Source organism: Strix uralensis, chromosome 2, assembly GCF_047716275.1.
Source record: "Strix uralensis isolate ZFMK-TIS-50842 chromosome 2, bStrUra1, whole genome shotgun sequence".
NCBI classification, from domain to species: Eukaryota; Metazoa; Chordata; class Aves; order Strigiformes; family Strigidae; genus Strix; species Strix uralensis.
Genome location: NC_133973.1, coordinates 79,750,922 through 79,769,141, shown reverse-complemented (window position 1 = coordinate 79,769,141; position 18,220 = coordinate 79,750,922). Strand labels below are relative to the sequence as shown.

At 34.6% G+C, this 18,220-nt stretch overlaps 1 protein-coding gene across 3 annotated transcripts in view; it reads right to left on the bottom strand.

Annotated features, from left to right (window-relative positions):
- The window catches only part of UGGT2 (UDP-glucose glycoprotein glucosyltransferase 2), a 92,336-nt gene that overhangs the window by 66,263 nt on the left and 7,853 nt on the right, over positions 1-18,220 (bottom strand). For 2 of the 3 annotated variants that reach the window (XR_012627602.1, XM_074859407.1), the window contains exons 3-9: positions 16,315-16,445; positions 15,064-15,176; positions 10,591-10,765; positions 8,539-8,635; positions 7,429-7,510; positions 5,349-5,449; positions 2,107-2,206 (exon numbers count right to left, since the gene is read on the bottom strand). Coding sequence is in view for 2 of the 3 variants with exons in the window: in XM_074859407.1 (XP_074715508.1) it covers positions 2,107-2,206; positions 5,349-5,449; positions 7,429-7,510; positions 8,539-8,635; positions 10,591-10,765; positions 15,064-15,176; positions 16,315-16,445 (799 nt within the window). In the remaining variant the exon portion in view is untranslated. Of the gene's footprint in view, positions 1-2,106; positions 2,207-3,816; positions 3,869-5,348; positions 5,450-7,428; positions 7,511-8,538; positions 8,636-10,590; positions 10,766-15,063; positions 15,177-16,314; positions 16,446-18,220 lie in introns of those variants that run through there. The other variant, XM_074859409.1, reaches the window with a different exon arrangement.

Sequence of the window (18,220 nt, the reverse complement as noted above, 5' to 3'; positions counted from 1 at the left end):
GAAACTGTCTGAAAGCAAACGGATGCTATTTATCTTTCTACATGATGTAGGGATGTTCTTGTATGACAGTAAGGTTGGATTATTTTCTAACATATAATTTTATGCATCTTTATTCTTACCTGGAAGAACATGTAGCTATGTAGTACTGCATATCAGGGGAAAAAAGGAAACTTTTCACATGTTTATAATGTTAATATTTATGAATGATAAGTAAATAGCAAGAAACAGAATATTACAATTCTTATTATTGTATTCTTAAATAGCAGATAATTATGACACGTATACAATAAAATAAAGATGAAAAATACCCTATAAAATGAATTATCAAAATGTCACCATATCAGTTGTTACATTGTCTACATCTGATGACATTTTGTAAAATCTACCTCAGACTAACCTTTTCAACTGGAAATACTGAGACACAGAAATGCAGGTTATAAACTAGAAAGTGAAAGAAACTTCCAGAGGAATGGTATATTCATTTTTTATGGTCTAAGGAACCCCTCCATTTTTAATGAACATGTAAGATTTAATTTTTATTTTTCATAACTATAGTTCTAAAATTTGTATACAGCATTTTCAAGTAAAAATTTACATAATTAAAATCCAGTCATTTTTATATCTAAACTGTATGAAATTTAAATAATTTTAATATACTACTATTATAATGATCAGTTATCTATCTCAAGTGATTAAGCAATATCTTTTCATTTCCTGTTTATTCTAAGTTTTTTTTTACAAACTAGTCTTTTTGACTCAGTGGGTTAAGCATGATTAGATTAATAACGAAATATATTTTGTGCACTGTTTTTACACAATGCCCCTTTGATTTGTTTGTTGTCACTGCAGACCTACTAACTTTAAATTATTTAAATATTTGTAATTTCTCATGTTAAAAATAACATGTTAGATTAGCATAGTAGAATAAATCATACAGGACAGGAACTGCAATTCCCCTTTTGATAATTCCAAGGTCTTCTAACACTTTTATCCATAAAAATAAAATGTTTGAATAGTAGGTAAATTGTGCTGTAATGTCACAAATATATGACAAGAGTCAGAGTGGGATGTAACAATTAAATGACTTTTAAAATTGATTTAAATGTCACCTAGCGTACTTCAAACTGACTTTTTCTTGTCCTTTAAAGAACAGAACTGGCCTTGCAGTTCAACATTATGTATGCTTCCACTATCTTCTAATGGAAAGCTGAATTTTCTGATTGCTAATCTAAGTGTAAACTTGTACCTTACTATTTCATAATATGTTTCAGGCATTTTAAAAGTTATTTTAAAGTTCTTCCTTGAAACAAGATGTTAAAGGTAGTTTTTTCATTACAGTGTAGATTTTCTCTAACAGAAAATCAGAGATGACAATGAAACACTGTGATAATTAAACAAGAGTTGTAAAATATGAAAGCATACTGAGTTAAGAATCCTGTTTAGCATCATATTTAATTCAGTTATTCAAGCGAATATTGCTGATAGGATTACATGAAGAGCTTATTAAATATAAAGAAAAGCATTTCTCAATTACAATACAATTGGCTTACAGGAAGACCAGTTTTTAATATTAGTACAGAGGAAAATATTATTAATTTATTTAATATTTACCTTGATCTTTTATTAGGTAATCTGTTATGGGAGACAGATCTTCCCCAGTAAGAACACTAATATACAGCAGATGGGGCCCAATCTTGTCAGCACTGTTGTGCTTAGAATTAGTGTAGGTGGATCCCCTATGAAATATATTAATAGAATTTTGCCTCTTCATGAGTAGATCTGCTATTAATTCACCAGAATTTTCCACCTGGGAAAATATCATTCCAGTAAAATCCAGGAGGACTAGACATTCAACTATAAGTGCCTGAAGGATTAGGATGCATGCCTTCATGGCACCTCCTGCATCAGACAGGAAACATTTAAGAGACCAATCATAAGCTCTCCCAGGAGTTATTTTCTACTCAATGAAATTCCCTGGAATCCATCTAGCAAGCTGTAAAACATGAATATCTGACTGCATCATTTGGATATAAATCTCTATTACTGTCATTAAATTCAAATGCAAACATAAAAACAGTATTTGAAAAACAAGCATAAGTATCATACCTGGCTCTTATTGGGAAGTTCTGAGCTATGTCTTTCATTACTTTTAAGGCATCATAAACAGGGGTAGACATAATTCGAGCAGCTGCTTGAAAACTAAGATCTGGGGGAAAAAAAAAAGCACTGGAAATATCACTCTCAATCAGTACTGCCTACAATCAGAAAACTGTTCCATATACACACTCTCACTATTAACATTTTTTATGTTTCAATTATACATTTTAAAAGATTATGAAGTAACATTATTAAGGTCAAAAAGACAGGCACTTAGAAGTTGGAAATACCAAATTCAGTCTTTCCTACAGAATTCTGCCCGAACATCTTGAGTATACACATTGTACATATAATTTCTAAGTTTACAAAAACACACTGAAAAACACAGACAATTCACCACATGGTATTATCCCAGTATCAAAAGGGTATCATGCTGAAATCTAGATATGCATCAACCCACATACACCCATAACTGCCGTGAGGTGTAAGATCTTTCCAGCTCCAGGACTTCACAAGATTTTCAGAGAACAGATGTATTAAATGTAGAAGGCTATATTGACTATGTGAGGTGTACAATTTGCAAGAGTACCAGCAATTTCACGGGAAGAGAAAATGGAGACTCATGAAAGAAAGGCCAATACATTGTCAAATTTCAGATCTCCTAAGTGTCTAGCACAATTTTTAAAAGGATCTCATTTTTCTCTCTATGCTTTTTCTCAGAATGAAGTCAATTTTCACATATCAGGACAGTTTATAAGACATTTGCCTATTCACTGGAAAAACAATGATGGAATTCAGTTAGCCTTCTCTGGTGCCTAATTTGGGTGTGACAAATCTTGGCACATGAGACTGGGGAAAATCCAATTTTGGTACCAATAGGGTAAGGCGATAATACACTAGGTGCTTCCATGTACTTTGGATACAGTCTGCCTAATTACCTCAGAGCAATGATGCTTCTCCCTCTTAAACTGCTAATTAACACATTTGAGCAGAAACTGAAGGCCTCGGGTTACTCAGTTTGAGGAAAGCTGATGCCACATATAGTAACAAGTGCTGGGCAGAAAGTTATAGAGGATGTTGCCTAGTAGAACTTCGCACCATCTTTCTGAAGCAATAAGGAATTAAAAAAAAAAAAAAAAAGGCGTACCTGGTACATTACACCTTGGTTGGAAAAAAACAGGTGAGTCTGAGAGGTGGAATGTTAACTTGGTATTTCTTAATACTTTTAACAAAAAGTATAAAAATATCACTGTTTCCAAAAAGAATGTTTCTGATCCCTTTCAACAGTCACATAAACTGAGATCAGGTGAATAAATACCCAATTGCTGCTGTTAACACAGATAGTGCCTTACCTGCTGTGCACTTAGGACATACACTTAAATACCTTCGTGAACGGTTAATCATTTCCATTTTATGCTGAACAGCTAGAGTACAAGTATTCAAATCCTACTGAGGCAAACTGACGTGTATTTTCACCTCTTTCGTTACCTCTGGTCAGGGACTGTCAGTTACAGATCTCCCCATGTGGCACCCTAACACAGCTGAGAGAGCAGTGTAGGACACCTTGGGAAAAAGATGATCCTGAGCTTAAAGCAGATGAAAGCTAACTAGAGATCAAGAGGCTGTTCACAAAGATAAAAGAATGAGTTATTAAAGGGAATACCATATTCATACTCTGTGTATCATTTTTCTCTACAAATACTAAATCTAATTACTTACCTAAAACATAAAGGCTCTTGAAAGACAACTCTTCAGTGGTGTTTAGGGTCATCTATAAATAGAAGTATGCCCCATAGCTGAAGGAGTTTTGGTTAAATTTAGTTAAATTTTTACTTGGGAGCTAATTAAAGGAAATCAGAGAGTAGCTGAGCCATTAACTCAGCCACTAAGAATTTATTAAGTATGAACTAGAGAAAGCACCCAGTCCACTCATGTCAGGAGTAAGAGTATCAAAACAACTGCACCATATAAAGAGAGGGTTGAAGACACCCTGTCTGAAAAGGCCCTGAATGTACTTATCACAAGCCAGTACCAGTCTTCCTGGCACTGAACAGCATCCCAAGGCTTAACTAATTTCAACACTGTATGAACTGGTTGCTTGGGGAGCAGCACCAATTTCATTTTTTATTTATATAGCCATGACACTGCAGAAAAGACCACCACTAAACAGAGACCTTGTACTGGCTTTTGAAGGTAGACACTAAAGGGATCAAAGTTTCACAGTTGTTTCTGCTTGAACATCAACGGAGTGGTAATCAATCATGTATTAAAAAAATGTAAATAGACAAAAAGAGCATTTTCTTTTTATTTGCATAGTAGATTTCTCATGAGAAGTGAAATGCAATGTCTCTAAATTTTTTAAATTTTGGACCAAGATAAATCCTGCAGCTGAAGGGGAGTTCATTGATAAAAGACTGCAAGTGAACTACAATTATCTCAAATAGCTAGTTTCAGAGTGGATACTGCTAGCAAGCTCCGTAACAGTCCGAATCCCAAAAAGAAACTGAAGTTCAGATGATTGCTCAATCTCCTTCATTGCACTAGTATAAACGCAAGTCAGTTTTGATCAGGTTGTCCTCTAAAACTGAAGAATGCAACAGGCAAAATTTAGTTGCCTAAATTTAAGTGTCATGCCATTTTAGGGACCTATTTTAGAGTGATTTATAATTCCATTCAAGTTACAGAATGTCCTGCAGGTCATCAGCACAAAACCTGTTTAGAAATCATCCTCTACATATTTGTTCTCCTTTTCCACAGGAAAGCTTTTAAAAGCATGTTCTTCCATTTGATGTTATATTAAAAAAATGTATCAACGTGAACTCCAATACACTGATAAAAGTCAGAATTTATAAACTAAACAGTCTTAACCTGTATTTCATCCCAACTCAATAGTCATGTCAAAATTTTATTTTTTGCTTGACCTCTCAAAAAAAAAAATCTGAAACTAAATTTAACATCCACATCCAAGATAACACCAGGCAGAAAAACAGTGAATGTAACTTCTGTCGTTAAAATCAGTAAAGCTAGTTATGATTCTCCATCTCACAAAATTACTTCAATGATCCTTTAATTTCTAGCATATAATACTAGGACAAGATACCAATACATTCTTTTAAATATTCGATATAATACTGCCTTTTTATGAAACCACATGTCTCTTTTAAAAAGAAGCTTTTATCATAATGTTGATACATCTACATAACAAAGGAAAATTAGAGTACTGTGTTAATTCAGAAAACTGCAATACATACCCTGTAGCTCCCAAACCTTCAGTGGTTCCATGTTGTTAGTTGTTTCAATTAGATGGTTTTTAAACTCTTTCAGATTATTTTTCAGATCAGGATGCATCTGTCTACAGTAAAACATTTTTTTAAAAAAAGGTAAAATCTATTACATCCATCAGTGTCTGCTTTTATCCACAGTATTGCCCACAGCTAATACTGTATCTTTAGGGTAACAAGCAAGAATTAAAATTTTAATTCATTCTTAAAACAAAAATGAGGATTTGGGATGAGAAGAGGTTATTTCTGAGGACTAAAAACCAGGTAATTAGAAGAAGGAATTCAATTGTTTTGCAGTGATCTGTCTCAAACACTGTCACATAAATTTTGATGGAATAAATGAACTCAAAGATTAAATACTACTAACAAACAATATAGATAACTGTATAGTTAGTTTACTACAGCATAATGTATACCTAACTGTATACTAACTGTACTATAGATTAACTGTAACTGTACACAGAGTTTGTTGTATTACCTACAAAAGATACAGGTGAGACAATGTCGAGAACATCTTTTACAAATTAACATCACTGACAAGAATCAAGCTACTGAGCACACAAATCACTAGTCAGACCTGAAGAAGAGCATGGTGCCCAAAAGCTTGGCTATTTTTTTTGAAAACATAATTGGGCAAAGAAGTTTTGAGGGCAAAGACTTCAGCCTGCTACAAGACACCCTCAAACATCAAACAATCCCCACTAGAATTCTGAAGATTCTTCTACCAGAAGTATTGAACAAGAAGCAAAAAAGTAGCTAAAAACCAGACATCTAAAGCATTAAGACTTTAAGTTCTGTAATATTTCATATTTTATTTTAGATATTAAGAAGTTTCACAAAGAATCCCTCCCTCCTTATTTTTCAGCTGTTGGATGGTATTTACTGTTGCTCTTTACAGGAAAAGAAACATATCACTGATGAAGACTGTTGTTCTGGAATTAGAATATAGTCCAAGTTACTCAAAGAAAGCATACTCAGCTGAAAAGAGATGCAAAGACAGAAAATCCCTTTTTTTCTTACTTGTAAGACAGACCTAGAAGCAACAAACATAGTTCGTACTCTTAGAAACGCCTCTATGAAGTAGCAAACTCTTAACTAGATTTGAGCTTTTTAATTACTGTTTTTACTGCCTTCTTTGCAAATTTACCTTGATGAGATTTTTTTTTTTCCTGTTCAGACCTTCAATTCTTCTGTGAATGAAAGACAACTGACAAATAAGACCTAGCCACAAGCCACAAACAAGATCTATTATTGATGCTTGGTCCATCACTTTTCCTATTCACTTGCTATGGTCAATGTAGGCACAAAATCAAACACACATAAAGCCGACTGAAAAAAGCTACCCTTCTCTGAATATCCCACTCATGATGCGGGATTGAATTATGTTAATTTGCACCATCAAATAGTTTTATTTATAAGATTTTATGTCTTCTGCTTACATTCATAACTATTTCACAGCTGAGAAAAGTACAACCTTTGACATGGCTATAACCAAGGGACAATTTACAGGTAACAGAAACATCTCTTTCATCTCCAGAAGACATCTATAATAAGCATATCTTCCAAGAAATATCACTCCTCAACTCTAAAAAATGAATGACTATCCATCTTAAAAACACCTTACTGTAGCCACAACACATGGGTTTGAATTTGTTGTGCTATTACTTTCATTTTGAAAACCAACATTTTGATTATAGTTACCTGAAAACAGAAGTAGCAGCAACAATTTACTGTAGATATAAACATGAAAGCATGGTGTTCTAAGTTTCTGTGCCTGTTGCCCAGAGGGATTTTTTTTACTTTAAAAACAGTTTACTGTATACATTCTTAGAGAATTAGAAAACTAAGAGCAATAAATTGAAATTAATAGAATAAGCAACTGTTGCATCTTTACATTCACAAGACATACACAAAAAAATTAATCAGAATTTTCACCAGTGACAAAGTAATTTCCAACATAAATCTCATTTCTTCTATAAGGAATTTTTTATTTTTGGTTCAGGTTCCAGAAACAAATGCAGAAGTTTAATTACAACTTATATCAACTCACTTTAATTTGCTGAAGAGAAATCCTTGGACATCAATTTCCTTCTCCTCCTCATCATCTTCCTCTTCTTTTGTCTCATTTGCTCCTGAACATAGCACATGTAGACAACATAGACCAAGAAAGTTACTGATATATTATGTCCTTATGAATCACATAATGGTTAACAGAAACATACTATCAGAAAGTTGTCGTTCCCAGATGTAATTTCAATTAGATTTATAGTTATGCATTCATATTTTGGCATCAGAATGAATCACTTTACAGAACTTAGCAGTATTCAAGTTAATTTTTAAATATAATTCATGCAATGGTTAAATTTTTTTTATAAATGAAATTGTTTGGTTAAATAGTTCACTTCCTAAAATAGCCATTTCTCAGTTTGATTAAGTGGTAAGGTATAACTCTTATCAGCCAACTACTACCAAATTTATGCTTGAAAAGCATGATGACTTTAAAGCGCTTGAATCTCCAGTTAGCATTTGATATAAGCCAGAGATCAGTTTTTTTCCCTTAAAAAAATTAAACTATTTTTGACGTGACTCAAAGGCTATTAAACCGTAGTCTTACCAATGAGAATTAACCAACTTTCTTTATATCTTGTAAATGTCCACACAAAGTAATTTCTCTGTGTCAGAACACTATAGCTACCACAACACATAGTAACATACACTGGAACCAAATTCTATGATACAGCACATCTTCTTACAGAAGATTGTGAAAGTTTTTCCACATAAATTCAGAAAAAAGCTCTCACCACTGAAACACTGATGTGTAGATACCGTAGTAATTAGCATATTAGAGATGTCAACAAACATAAAGTAATTGAAGAATAAAGGTTAAATACTTATTGAAAGGAAGAAGAATGGGTTACGTTTTGAGGAGCCACAAAACCCAACAATTAAGAGGTTAGGTAATGAACTATATCCTAAGCACAGCTGTTTATAAATGCTTGCATGTATTTTGATGTCTTAGTTCCTAATGCCTGAGACTTCCTTCTGTAAAAAGTAATTAAGTATAACCTTCAAAACATTACTGAATTTATAAATGAAGATTACTACATATTTCAATAGTATCTCCAATAAGATATCATAAATAAATTAAAAAACCACATACCTTTAACCTGTGTGTCATCTACTGCTTTATATTCTGTGCTCTTTATTGCAAGTTCTACACCATATCCAGATAAATACATTTTTCTAGAACTTGGTTTCTGTTTGATGATATTTTAACAGAACAAAAAATAAAACTTAAAAACCTGTATTTATAGAAGATTAACAATATCTAATATCTAACTTTAAAATGTTATAACAGCCATAACTTAATCTGTCAATTTATGATTCAAAGTACAAAATGCTACACCAAATAAATGACAAGAGTCATGTAAGGCATATTGACAGTTCATTGAGAAGGTGTGTAACAGAAAGTAAGGACTTCCTTTATCTCCTGCAGACCCCAGAAAGGCTGTGTCAAAATCACAGTCCCTTCACACAGTATTAGAAGAAGGACTAGAACAGGCAGAGCACCCTATACAATTATTGCTGCCTTACAATTCACATTTTAAACTGTAATTTTGCTAGACTTTCAGCATGTTAGGAGGAAATTCTCTGTTCCTGCATCAGACTGCTTTTTTAAAACAGTTCTGATGAAAGAGTTAATCACTTTCTGCAAGGAGGATTAAGAAAATGTATTAAAGTATCACTGTTAAAAACAGGTTGCCACTCATTAAAAACAAACACTATTTCTAGCTTTGGAGTGGAAGTTTGACATTCAATAGTGTAATTACTCAGAGCATACTTATTTCTGAAAATGTGCCCTAATTTGTCCAAAATGTATAAAAATGCTCTTTCCAAAATGCAATTTGCACGTGCACAGAAGATATTTCTTGAAAGCCTTTCAGCTTTAGCTTGCAATTTCTAAGAATCATTCTGTATTGAGAATCCTTCCACCCACAACTGAAAACCCACCAGGGCTCGGGGTTTTCTCTGTTGGTCCTCTAAGCAAATCTCAATGCAGAGAGAGCACTGCACTCTCTAAGCAGTCTTGGTGATACTGGCAAAAAAAATGGCAGCAGAAAGACTATACCTCTTCTGCTCTCAATGTTCCCTCTTCTGGTATTTAATATAAAAAAGGAGGGAGAAACCATCTCAGTAGGAACCAAAGAATAAAAATGGAGGTTGTGAGGAAGGAAGAAAAGGGAAAAGCAGTCTGATGAAGGTGCAGGAATGAGGACAACACGCATTTGGGGGGACCATGGTGCATAAGCCAGTCAGAGCAAGGAGACTACAGATATTTAATTGAAATTAAAGTGCATAAAAGAACATAAAGTTTGGTAAAAACTATACCCCATGCAACTTAGAACATAATACTGGTTTCCTCAAATTGTCTATTTCATTACTGTGAGCAAACAACTCAAAGTCATCTGCAAACTATGGATCTCATCTCCCTGAAATTCCTGGTCAACATAAATCACAGTAACCTCTCACTCCATCAGATAATTCTTGTATTAGCCTCGCTATTTAAGAGCTAATACTTTGAATATAAATTACAAAAACCTTCCAATAACCAAAACTGGGACAATATGGTTCCATGTACTGGTATTTGTCTTGTTTTGTTTCAGGGAGAAGAGTATGTTAAGAAAAGTATTCAGAAACATTGTTTAAAATACTGATGCTGTGGAATGCAAGCGTTGAAAAACTGGTCAATGATGTTGACTGTGATAGTACATGCTGCTGTACTACAATGACCATATGAGATTATACTGAGGATATATAAAATCATAATAATTTTTGAACTTGATTTTCTATTGTACTTCACATTTTTCTAATTCTTGTTACTAATATGTTGTCTGCTGCACCAAGATCTGCTCACCCAAATCTTTCTACAAAGTACAAAAACCAGACATATAACTAAAAAAAGAGATATTTCAAGATCAATCAGTGATGCAAATAGTGCTTGCATGCAGGATTAGATATCATGTTTTCCCAGCTTCAAAGTTTGTATTAGGTGAATCACTTCACCTAGAAAGTTTTAAAATTAGAATATATATTGCACATGACTTAGACAAATGCAAAAATAAATGTAGAAAATGTGTTTTGTCAAAAAGCAAGCAAAATAAAGACAGAATACTAACCGTTTACTGAATTAACGTTAATTTGAATTGCATACCTGAACATAATGACGGAGAACATAAACAATTTCCTCCTTTTGCGCCTTCTCTGATAAAATCTTGTGGAACTTGACAAAGTCTTTTGTACCCATTTCTGCATAAAGAACAACCACTGGGCCATCCTCTTTGAGAGCTGGGAATTTATGATCTCCCTTAAAAAGATACGGCCTGGGTCTGGTTTTAAAAACAAATAATTGTGATATTATATATTCAGAAAAGAAATTAAAACAGTAGCAGTTTTTCTACTTCATAATTGAAAAAAATAGTAAGGGCTTATATGCTAAAAGTATACAAGCCACGTTAAAATCATTACAAAATAATCATGATTGCTCACAAACGAATTTAAAGACCAAATTTGCAAATTAAAGTCCAAAAAACTGAAAAATCACCATCAACTGTAAGTAATTTTAATATATTTTTTCAAATCACAACACAGAGCAAATGAAAAGCATAGCACTTTGAGATTTTGTGCAACAATCAGTTACAGCTTAAAGCTTTTCATTTACATGATGCATTACATCTATTAGAGACATACAGAGCAATCAGTAACAGAGTAGCAGAGGGATATTCAGTGAAGTTTGAGAAAGCTGCTAACACACATGGAAACTTACTGGGGTTATACTTTTTTAACACCATCAAGCTTCATTAATTTTGCTAATTTTGCAAATTTTGACTGCCTGCCTACCTGCCCTCCTCATTGAAAGCCATGTCCAGAAAAGTTACACTTTCTATACCTGCAGTGATTTCTTAGATGACTACAAACATGTTTTGAGTAAAATCTGGGAAAGATGGAAAACAGAGGATATGATTGAGTAATATACTCAAGGTGCTAATTATTGAGTACGCTTCTTTTTCAAAGTTGACTTTGCATAGTCATACTTGAAAGACCAGTAAACTCATTCCAAACCTCTTCAAGACAAGTTCAGAAACTCTAATCCAACACACATTACAGAAATGTGTGTAGTAGATGCTCATTGAAAAGTCATACTAGAAAGGTGTGAGCTGAACTCCACATCTCAGTTTCTGTGATGCAAAGTTTAGTTTTATATCTTCAATATAAAATCACAGAATAACTTACACTGCAAAAGACCTTTGGAGGTGATCTGCTCCAAACCCTCACTCAAAGCAGAGCCAATTTGTATCAGGTTACTCAGGGCCTTAACATCAACTTCCTAGGTAAGCTTGGTAGGTATGTGATCAAAGATCACATTTGTAACGCAGAGACAAAAGGAGGGGCCTGGTTTGAGAATTAACTTGAGTGCATACAGCCATGTGTCACAGAAATATCAGGCAAGCTTTCCCACTGTCATCAAAGGACAAGGCAGACAAAGTAGGTATCATCAGGGAGTCTGAAACAACTCTTGAATGGGTAAGGTCTGTTCAAGAACAGATGCAGATTTGCCCCAATGAAAGCATACATATGGGATGTGACTTATGCAACTTTCTCTCATATCCAGAGACAAGAATTGCCACAGTCATTTATAGAGAGCTGAAAACATAAATCAAGGGAGCTTCTCTTTTCTTAACTAGTCACCTAGGTATAGCAGAAGAGTGACTCCTGCTCTCAAAAGGTGGGTACCAAGTGTTGCCATGACTTTCTTGAACACTGACAGTCTCCAAGGAACATTTTATACTATAATGAACACGCTTCACTAAAAGATTAAGTGCTGCAGAGAAATAACACTGCATAGAGCTACCATAATGACCTTGGATTGGATAGTTAAAGCGTTTAGCCCTTGTAAATCCAAGATAAGACTCTCTTCTCTGTTTCTTTTCGACACTGAATAGTAGTGAGAAGGAACTGATTCTCTTGCTCTTAGAACTGGAAGCTAATTAATTTCCTGTCATAGACATTCTCATGAGAAGGCTGCCTGAAAGGGAAGGAACAGCAGTCGGGCAGACAAAAATGATTAAAAAAATACATGGATGTGGAGTTCAGCATTCGCTAACCAGTTACTAGGGTAGTACAGGCAACTACATGTTTGCCTAAAGAGTTGCCAAGACAGGATGCAGAAGAAATGTGATGGACAGAAGACATGTGTACTGACATACCTTCTAAGGCACTGATTGTTTTGAGCAAATTGTGACTCCCATTGATGCTTCTGCTCTTGGCAGCAACAGCCCCAGAAATCTTAGTGTTGTGTTTTGGACAATCAGCAAGATAAGCAATCCCAACCATTTAACAAGTGAAGATCTTCCTCTGACACATCCAGAGCCCTTGAGCAGCCCATTGCACCTCCACACAAAGTACTTCCAATTAGAGCCATGCAGACCATTGCAACATGGCTGAAAGTGCAACAGACCAAATCACAGTAGCTACTGCATAAAGGATGAAGCAAAACCTTGATCTTTACATCCAGGCTATTTCGGCCCTCCTGGTTTCAAAGTGCTTGAGACTTCCTGGATCTCAGGTTGAGCCGATTGATCTGCACAAAATGCTGCAGTCTCTTCTTTCTCTTCCAGTGAGATTTGAAACTATCATCCCTAAAAATAGAACATTTCTAGTGTCCTCATCCAATATGGGGAACTTTAGGACATAACTGAAAGTCTAGCTTAAGTTGGCCTGGCTTAAGTGGAAGAGTCATGACAGATGGAAGACGGAAAAAGAAAATGAAACACAAAGGGAAATAGTTTGAAATAAAAAAGGAAGCAATAAACCAAAAAAATCTCTTTTCATAAAAGCCACTGAGAAAAAGAATGACTGGTTAAGGGGAACCAACAGCAAGATGGCACACTGTCCCAAATATCATTTGTTCACCATACAGAAAAGGAGTACAGCCCTATCTATATCACCTAGGCTAAACATCTCCAGCACAAGTGAAAAGCATCTGCTACCCAGAGTACAAATGGAAATAATAGTGAAAACAATTACCTGAAGGTGAACATGTTTTTCTCAAAGTCTAGCTCCAGGAACTCTAAATATTTGAGTGACACAACTACTTTTGGGGTGTGGAGAAGGAGAAGAAATTTATCAAGATGTTGTCCCTGCAGCACTGAAGGTGCAGGTGCAACACAAAGCTATCCAAAACACAAGAACAATTTAATAGAAAGAACTTCAGTTTTGTTGTGAGTTCCTAAAGTTCATGATTTCTAGAAGTCTAACTCTTTCAATTCCGAATACTTCAGTATTCTATTGTTCAGTATCATGATCTTCCAGAATCTTGTAAATTAGGAGAGAGTATCTCGAGAAAGGAGAATGTGTTGAATCCAGTTAACTACTTTAGAAGAGTATGTTCAGACACTGTGATACAATGTTAAGGTCTCATGATGCCTTAATATATGACCAGAAGAATTCCACATCATTTTAAAAGCCAAAATATAGTACAAATAATTTATGTAAGAAAGTAAGTGACATTTGTCAGGCACAATGTAATAGTTAAAAATGGGACATGGCAAACTAGACAGTGAAGTGTTTTTGCAAAAACCTTGGCTATTGAATAAGTAAAAGACAATGATTTAGTAGGTTGTAATTGTATCAATGGACTCAGAAAATACCATAAATCACACATGTAGAACACAAAATTGTTTTCAGAGGCAACCATCCCCAAAGAGACAAATTTATAGGTTTTCAGGGTTTTTTTTCCAAATTATATTTGACAGAAAGCAAAAATCCAAGAAATATGCCCTACTAAATCATCTTTCAGCTCCACAAATCTCCATGAAGTGGTTGAGGGCATGGACACCAATGTATATTATGGTGACCTTGACCACTGAAGGAAAAAAAAACCCAAACCAAAAACCAAAAAAATGTTACATACAGGTCTTGAAAAAATACAAATTGATTCTTTTTTTATAGAGATCAAATATTTTGCTTTCATTATTTTGTTATTAGTTGTTATTTTAATACGTTCTACATATATTACTTCATGGCCCAAATTAATTCTGGTCTGATACTAGTTTCCACAGGACAAAGCCTGCAGAAAGGCTTGATAGGTGCGAAGTCTAGCACAAGGTGAGGAAAGGTTATGCCAGTTGAGTAGACTTCTTTTCCAATCCTGTGCCAAGCCCTTACAATCCATAAAACCCCAAATGCAGCGGCACTGACTATGTAGAAAGGTCTATCAGCAGAAGTACTGTCTCAGACACATTAAATGTTAAGTTTGCATAGAAAGTACACTGTAACTTAAACTTGACCATCCCATACCAAAAAAAAAGGGAAGAAAAACAAAATTAACCATGTGGTTAGAGGAACAAAGCTCTATGATTTTATTTTAAAACCCTACTTTGATTTGTAATTGATGAATTCTCATAACAATAAATGTTTAAAATATTTCAAAACCAAAAGTAACTCTTAAAATAACATATACTTTAAATGGGTATGTCTTTAAATATCCAGTAAACAGGGATTTATGGGCTTGGCATTATCAAGTAAGTAGAACATAAAATTTCAAAATACTACAAGTATATATGCAATAGTACATTTTCCTCTTTAGTAATCTATTTTTCCTCTTAGAACAGATCATTACATTTACCTCTTAGTAGCCTTCTTCAGCAGCTTTTTTATTTCATTAGTCTTACAGGTGTGCTTCTCATGGATAACCACAAATGCACCACAGCCTTCTGGTGGAGGTTCATCAGCTGCAATCTAATATTTCAACAATTATACTCAACCAGAATGCTTTGATTGCACTTCAACTTAAACTCACATCCCCTTGATTAAAATAACTCAACAGCTGCCACTGAGTTGTGTTTCTAATTAAGCCCATTCAAAATTGGGTACATGTGAAAAAAGTAATGGAAAATATTAGAAGATTAAGACCTTATAACCTTTGTGAGATTTAGTCTATCAAATGCAGTCGTACTCCAGAAAATGCAAGTCCATTTACATTCTGTAAAGACAGGGCTGTGAAATCTCCTCCACAAACTGAAATCACAGCCTGTACTCTCAGATATTTTTAATTTTAGTTGCTATCAGCAATCATGCTAATATACAAAGATTTCACTGCTAACCAATAAATCCCAAACAATTAACATCAATTTTTGGTTCTCTCTCCTTCCCACCCGCCCCCTTTTTTTTTAAGCTCTATTCAGCTATTCCCATGTAAAGCGGGAATCATATGACTGCATGTCAACGACTCTGGATTCACAAGCTGAAAGACAAAAAAGAAAAAATATGAACCTGAGATGATGATATTTCTCCACAGAACACCTGCAAAAAAGCCCTAACTTTATTACAGCTTATTACCTTTCAGAAATATGGATTTCTCACTTTATCTTGAAAGTGGCATTGCTAAAAGGAGGAGGAGCAGTTTTATTCTAGAGGCACAGTAAATTTATGTCCTCATACTTTTTCATTAACAAAGCAGGTATTTGACTATTCTATCTTTCAACTTTTCAAATACTAAAATAATGAGAGAGATGAGAAGTACACTAAATAACAAATATAAATTACTTGAAGCTACAGGAAATTTCCTAGTTTGGGAATGTCTGAATTTGCATAACATTATTTAAAGAAATGCATAAAAACCCCACAACCTGAGTTTTAAAAATGAACAATTCCAAAAATTCTACCCTGAAAATAATGCTATCCATACAATTAAACATGAATATTAATTCCTGTCAATATAACCAGCTTATAAAGCATCACCTCTATAAATGGATCATGTTTGATTCCAAGTAATGTCAGCATATATTTTACTGAACTGTAATAATGAACATTCTTTACTCTGCACCCAAAATATCACATAAAATCATGTACCAAATATATCAGATAATATAGTCACCTGCTGAAACATCTGAACAGTTGGAGAATATGCTCGTATGGCAAGTGCAAACTTCAATAGATTGATTTGCAAATTGGATAAAAATTGTCCTGCTTTCTTCAAGATTAAATTGTAATAGGAATGCTCTGAATCTGTTGAAAAAAAATACAAACTTTTAGTATTTAGCCATAAATGATGTGGTGTATCTACTTGTGCTACCTAATAGACAAATACTATGTTAGTGATGCTTGGCAGTTCAAAAGTCTGGAATGTTGTCCACTGATAATTGTTTCCTTTACTACCAATTCTAAAGGCCTAACGCAACATAAACACAACAAAAGCAAGCATGGTAGCAGTAGTTAACACCTAAATCATTTCCAGCAATATAAAAATCCACTCAAAACAATAATGTCTCTCCACAGACCCAGACAGAAAGTCTTGAACAGAGCTTATTCATTTATTTCTATTTCTCAAGCTTATGCTAGCCTTTTAACACAAATTTTGAACGTTACTTACTTTCAACCAGCATTATTTTACAAATGATTTCCTCACATTTAATCCTGGAATACTCCAACCATGCAACTTACATACATAAAAATCTTATAAAGGTGACATTCCTTGGGCTACTCTCACACATCCTATTTCTTCCTTAAAAATACATGATGAATAAGAGTGTGAGAATGGATGCAACATATGAAGTGGCTTCCCCCCTCCCTGCATATCTTGCCTTCTTCCGGGCCAAAATTAGGACTCCCAAGAAGGAAGGTAGATGGTGTCTGGGAATGACAGAAGTGATAATAAAGAACACTGGTTGAAAATAATTAACCTTCATTTCTTCTTCTAGAGGCATATTCAAGTGAATATTCTCATGCTGTCCTTGGACTGTGAAGCAAAGAAGCTTAATTAGAGAGAGGTTGTAGTACTGTTTTATCAAGTTGTGAAAAAGACCTGTATCTGTTTTAGGAATAATGCTCACCAAAATTTTAAACCAGGCTATATACATTGTACTATATGATATTCTCGAACACAAACAAGAGTCAGAGAACCAAAGCTGTGACTATACCAAGCATTGTGCACCATCCCTGTTCCAGAGGTTGCTCTTTCACAGTAGGAACCCCTGAAGCACATGTGAAGCAGTCCAGAATTGCCAATTTATGCCCGCCTCCCTCCTTCCCTCCCCTGCCCAGTCTATGTAGTCAGCATGTGTTTTACTTACATTGATAAGATACAACCTTGAAATTGCAATGATTCAAGATCCTTTTCACATGTAATTCAAATATTGTCCTGTAAAGTTGAAAATTTGCAGCAAAGGGAAAGTGAGTTCCAGGAAGGAACCATTCTAGCTGAATGTCCAGCTTGAATTTATCTGTGTTCTTAGGTCAACACCTTAGACACCTTATAAAGGTGCTCTTGATGTGAAAGTGGAATATTTGTCTCAGTAGGAAACCCCTTTAGGGGTCCAAAGTGGCACCAAATTTTTACAGAGTGTGTAAACCATCTCACATGATTTAAACTGCCAGATTTTACCTGTCTCAACTGCCGTAGATCTCAGAAGTACTCGTATCAGAGGATGAGTGCAGCAATCAAAATGCCGTTCCCTCACTGGGGCCTAGGTTCCAGCAAAACTTTAGATCACATACAATAGCCTGCAGACCATAGTTTTGGAAATCTCCATCAACTGCTCCCAGCAGTTCTGTATACAATTTTCATAACTAAGCACTTCCTATCCTCTCACTTTTCCCATTAAATCCCCTAACCCTCTCCTTTTCTTAAGGCCTCCTGGATCTCCTTTCTGCCTCTTCCTCCTTCTTAAAACTTATTATTTAGAAAGGCTGAGTTTGTCATAATTCACTAGAAAAAAATAAATATCTAAGATTACAAAAGAGTATGATCTGCATCTCCAGAAAGCTGCCTTTCCATGAACTGT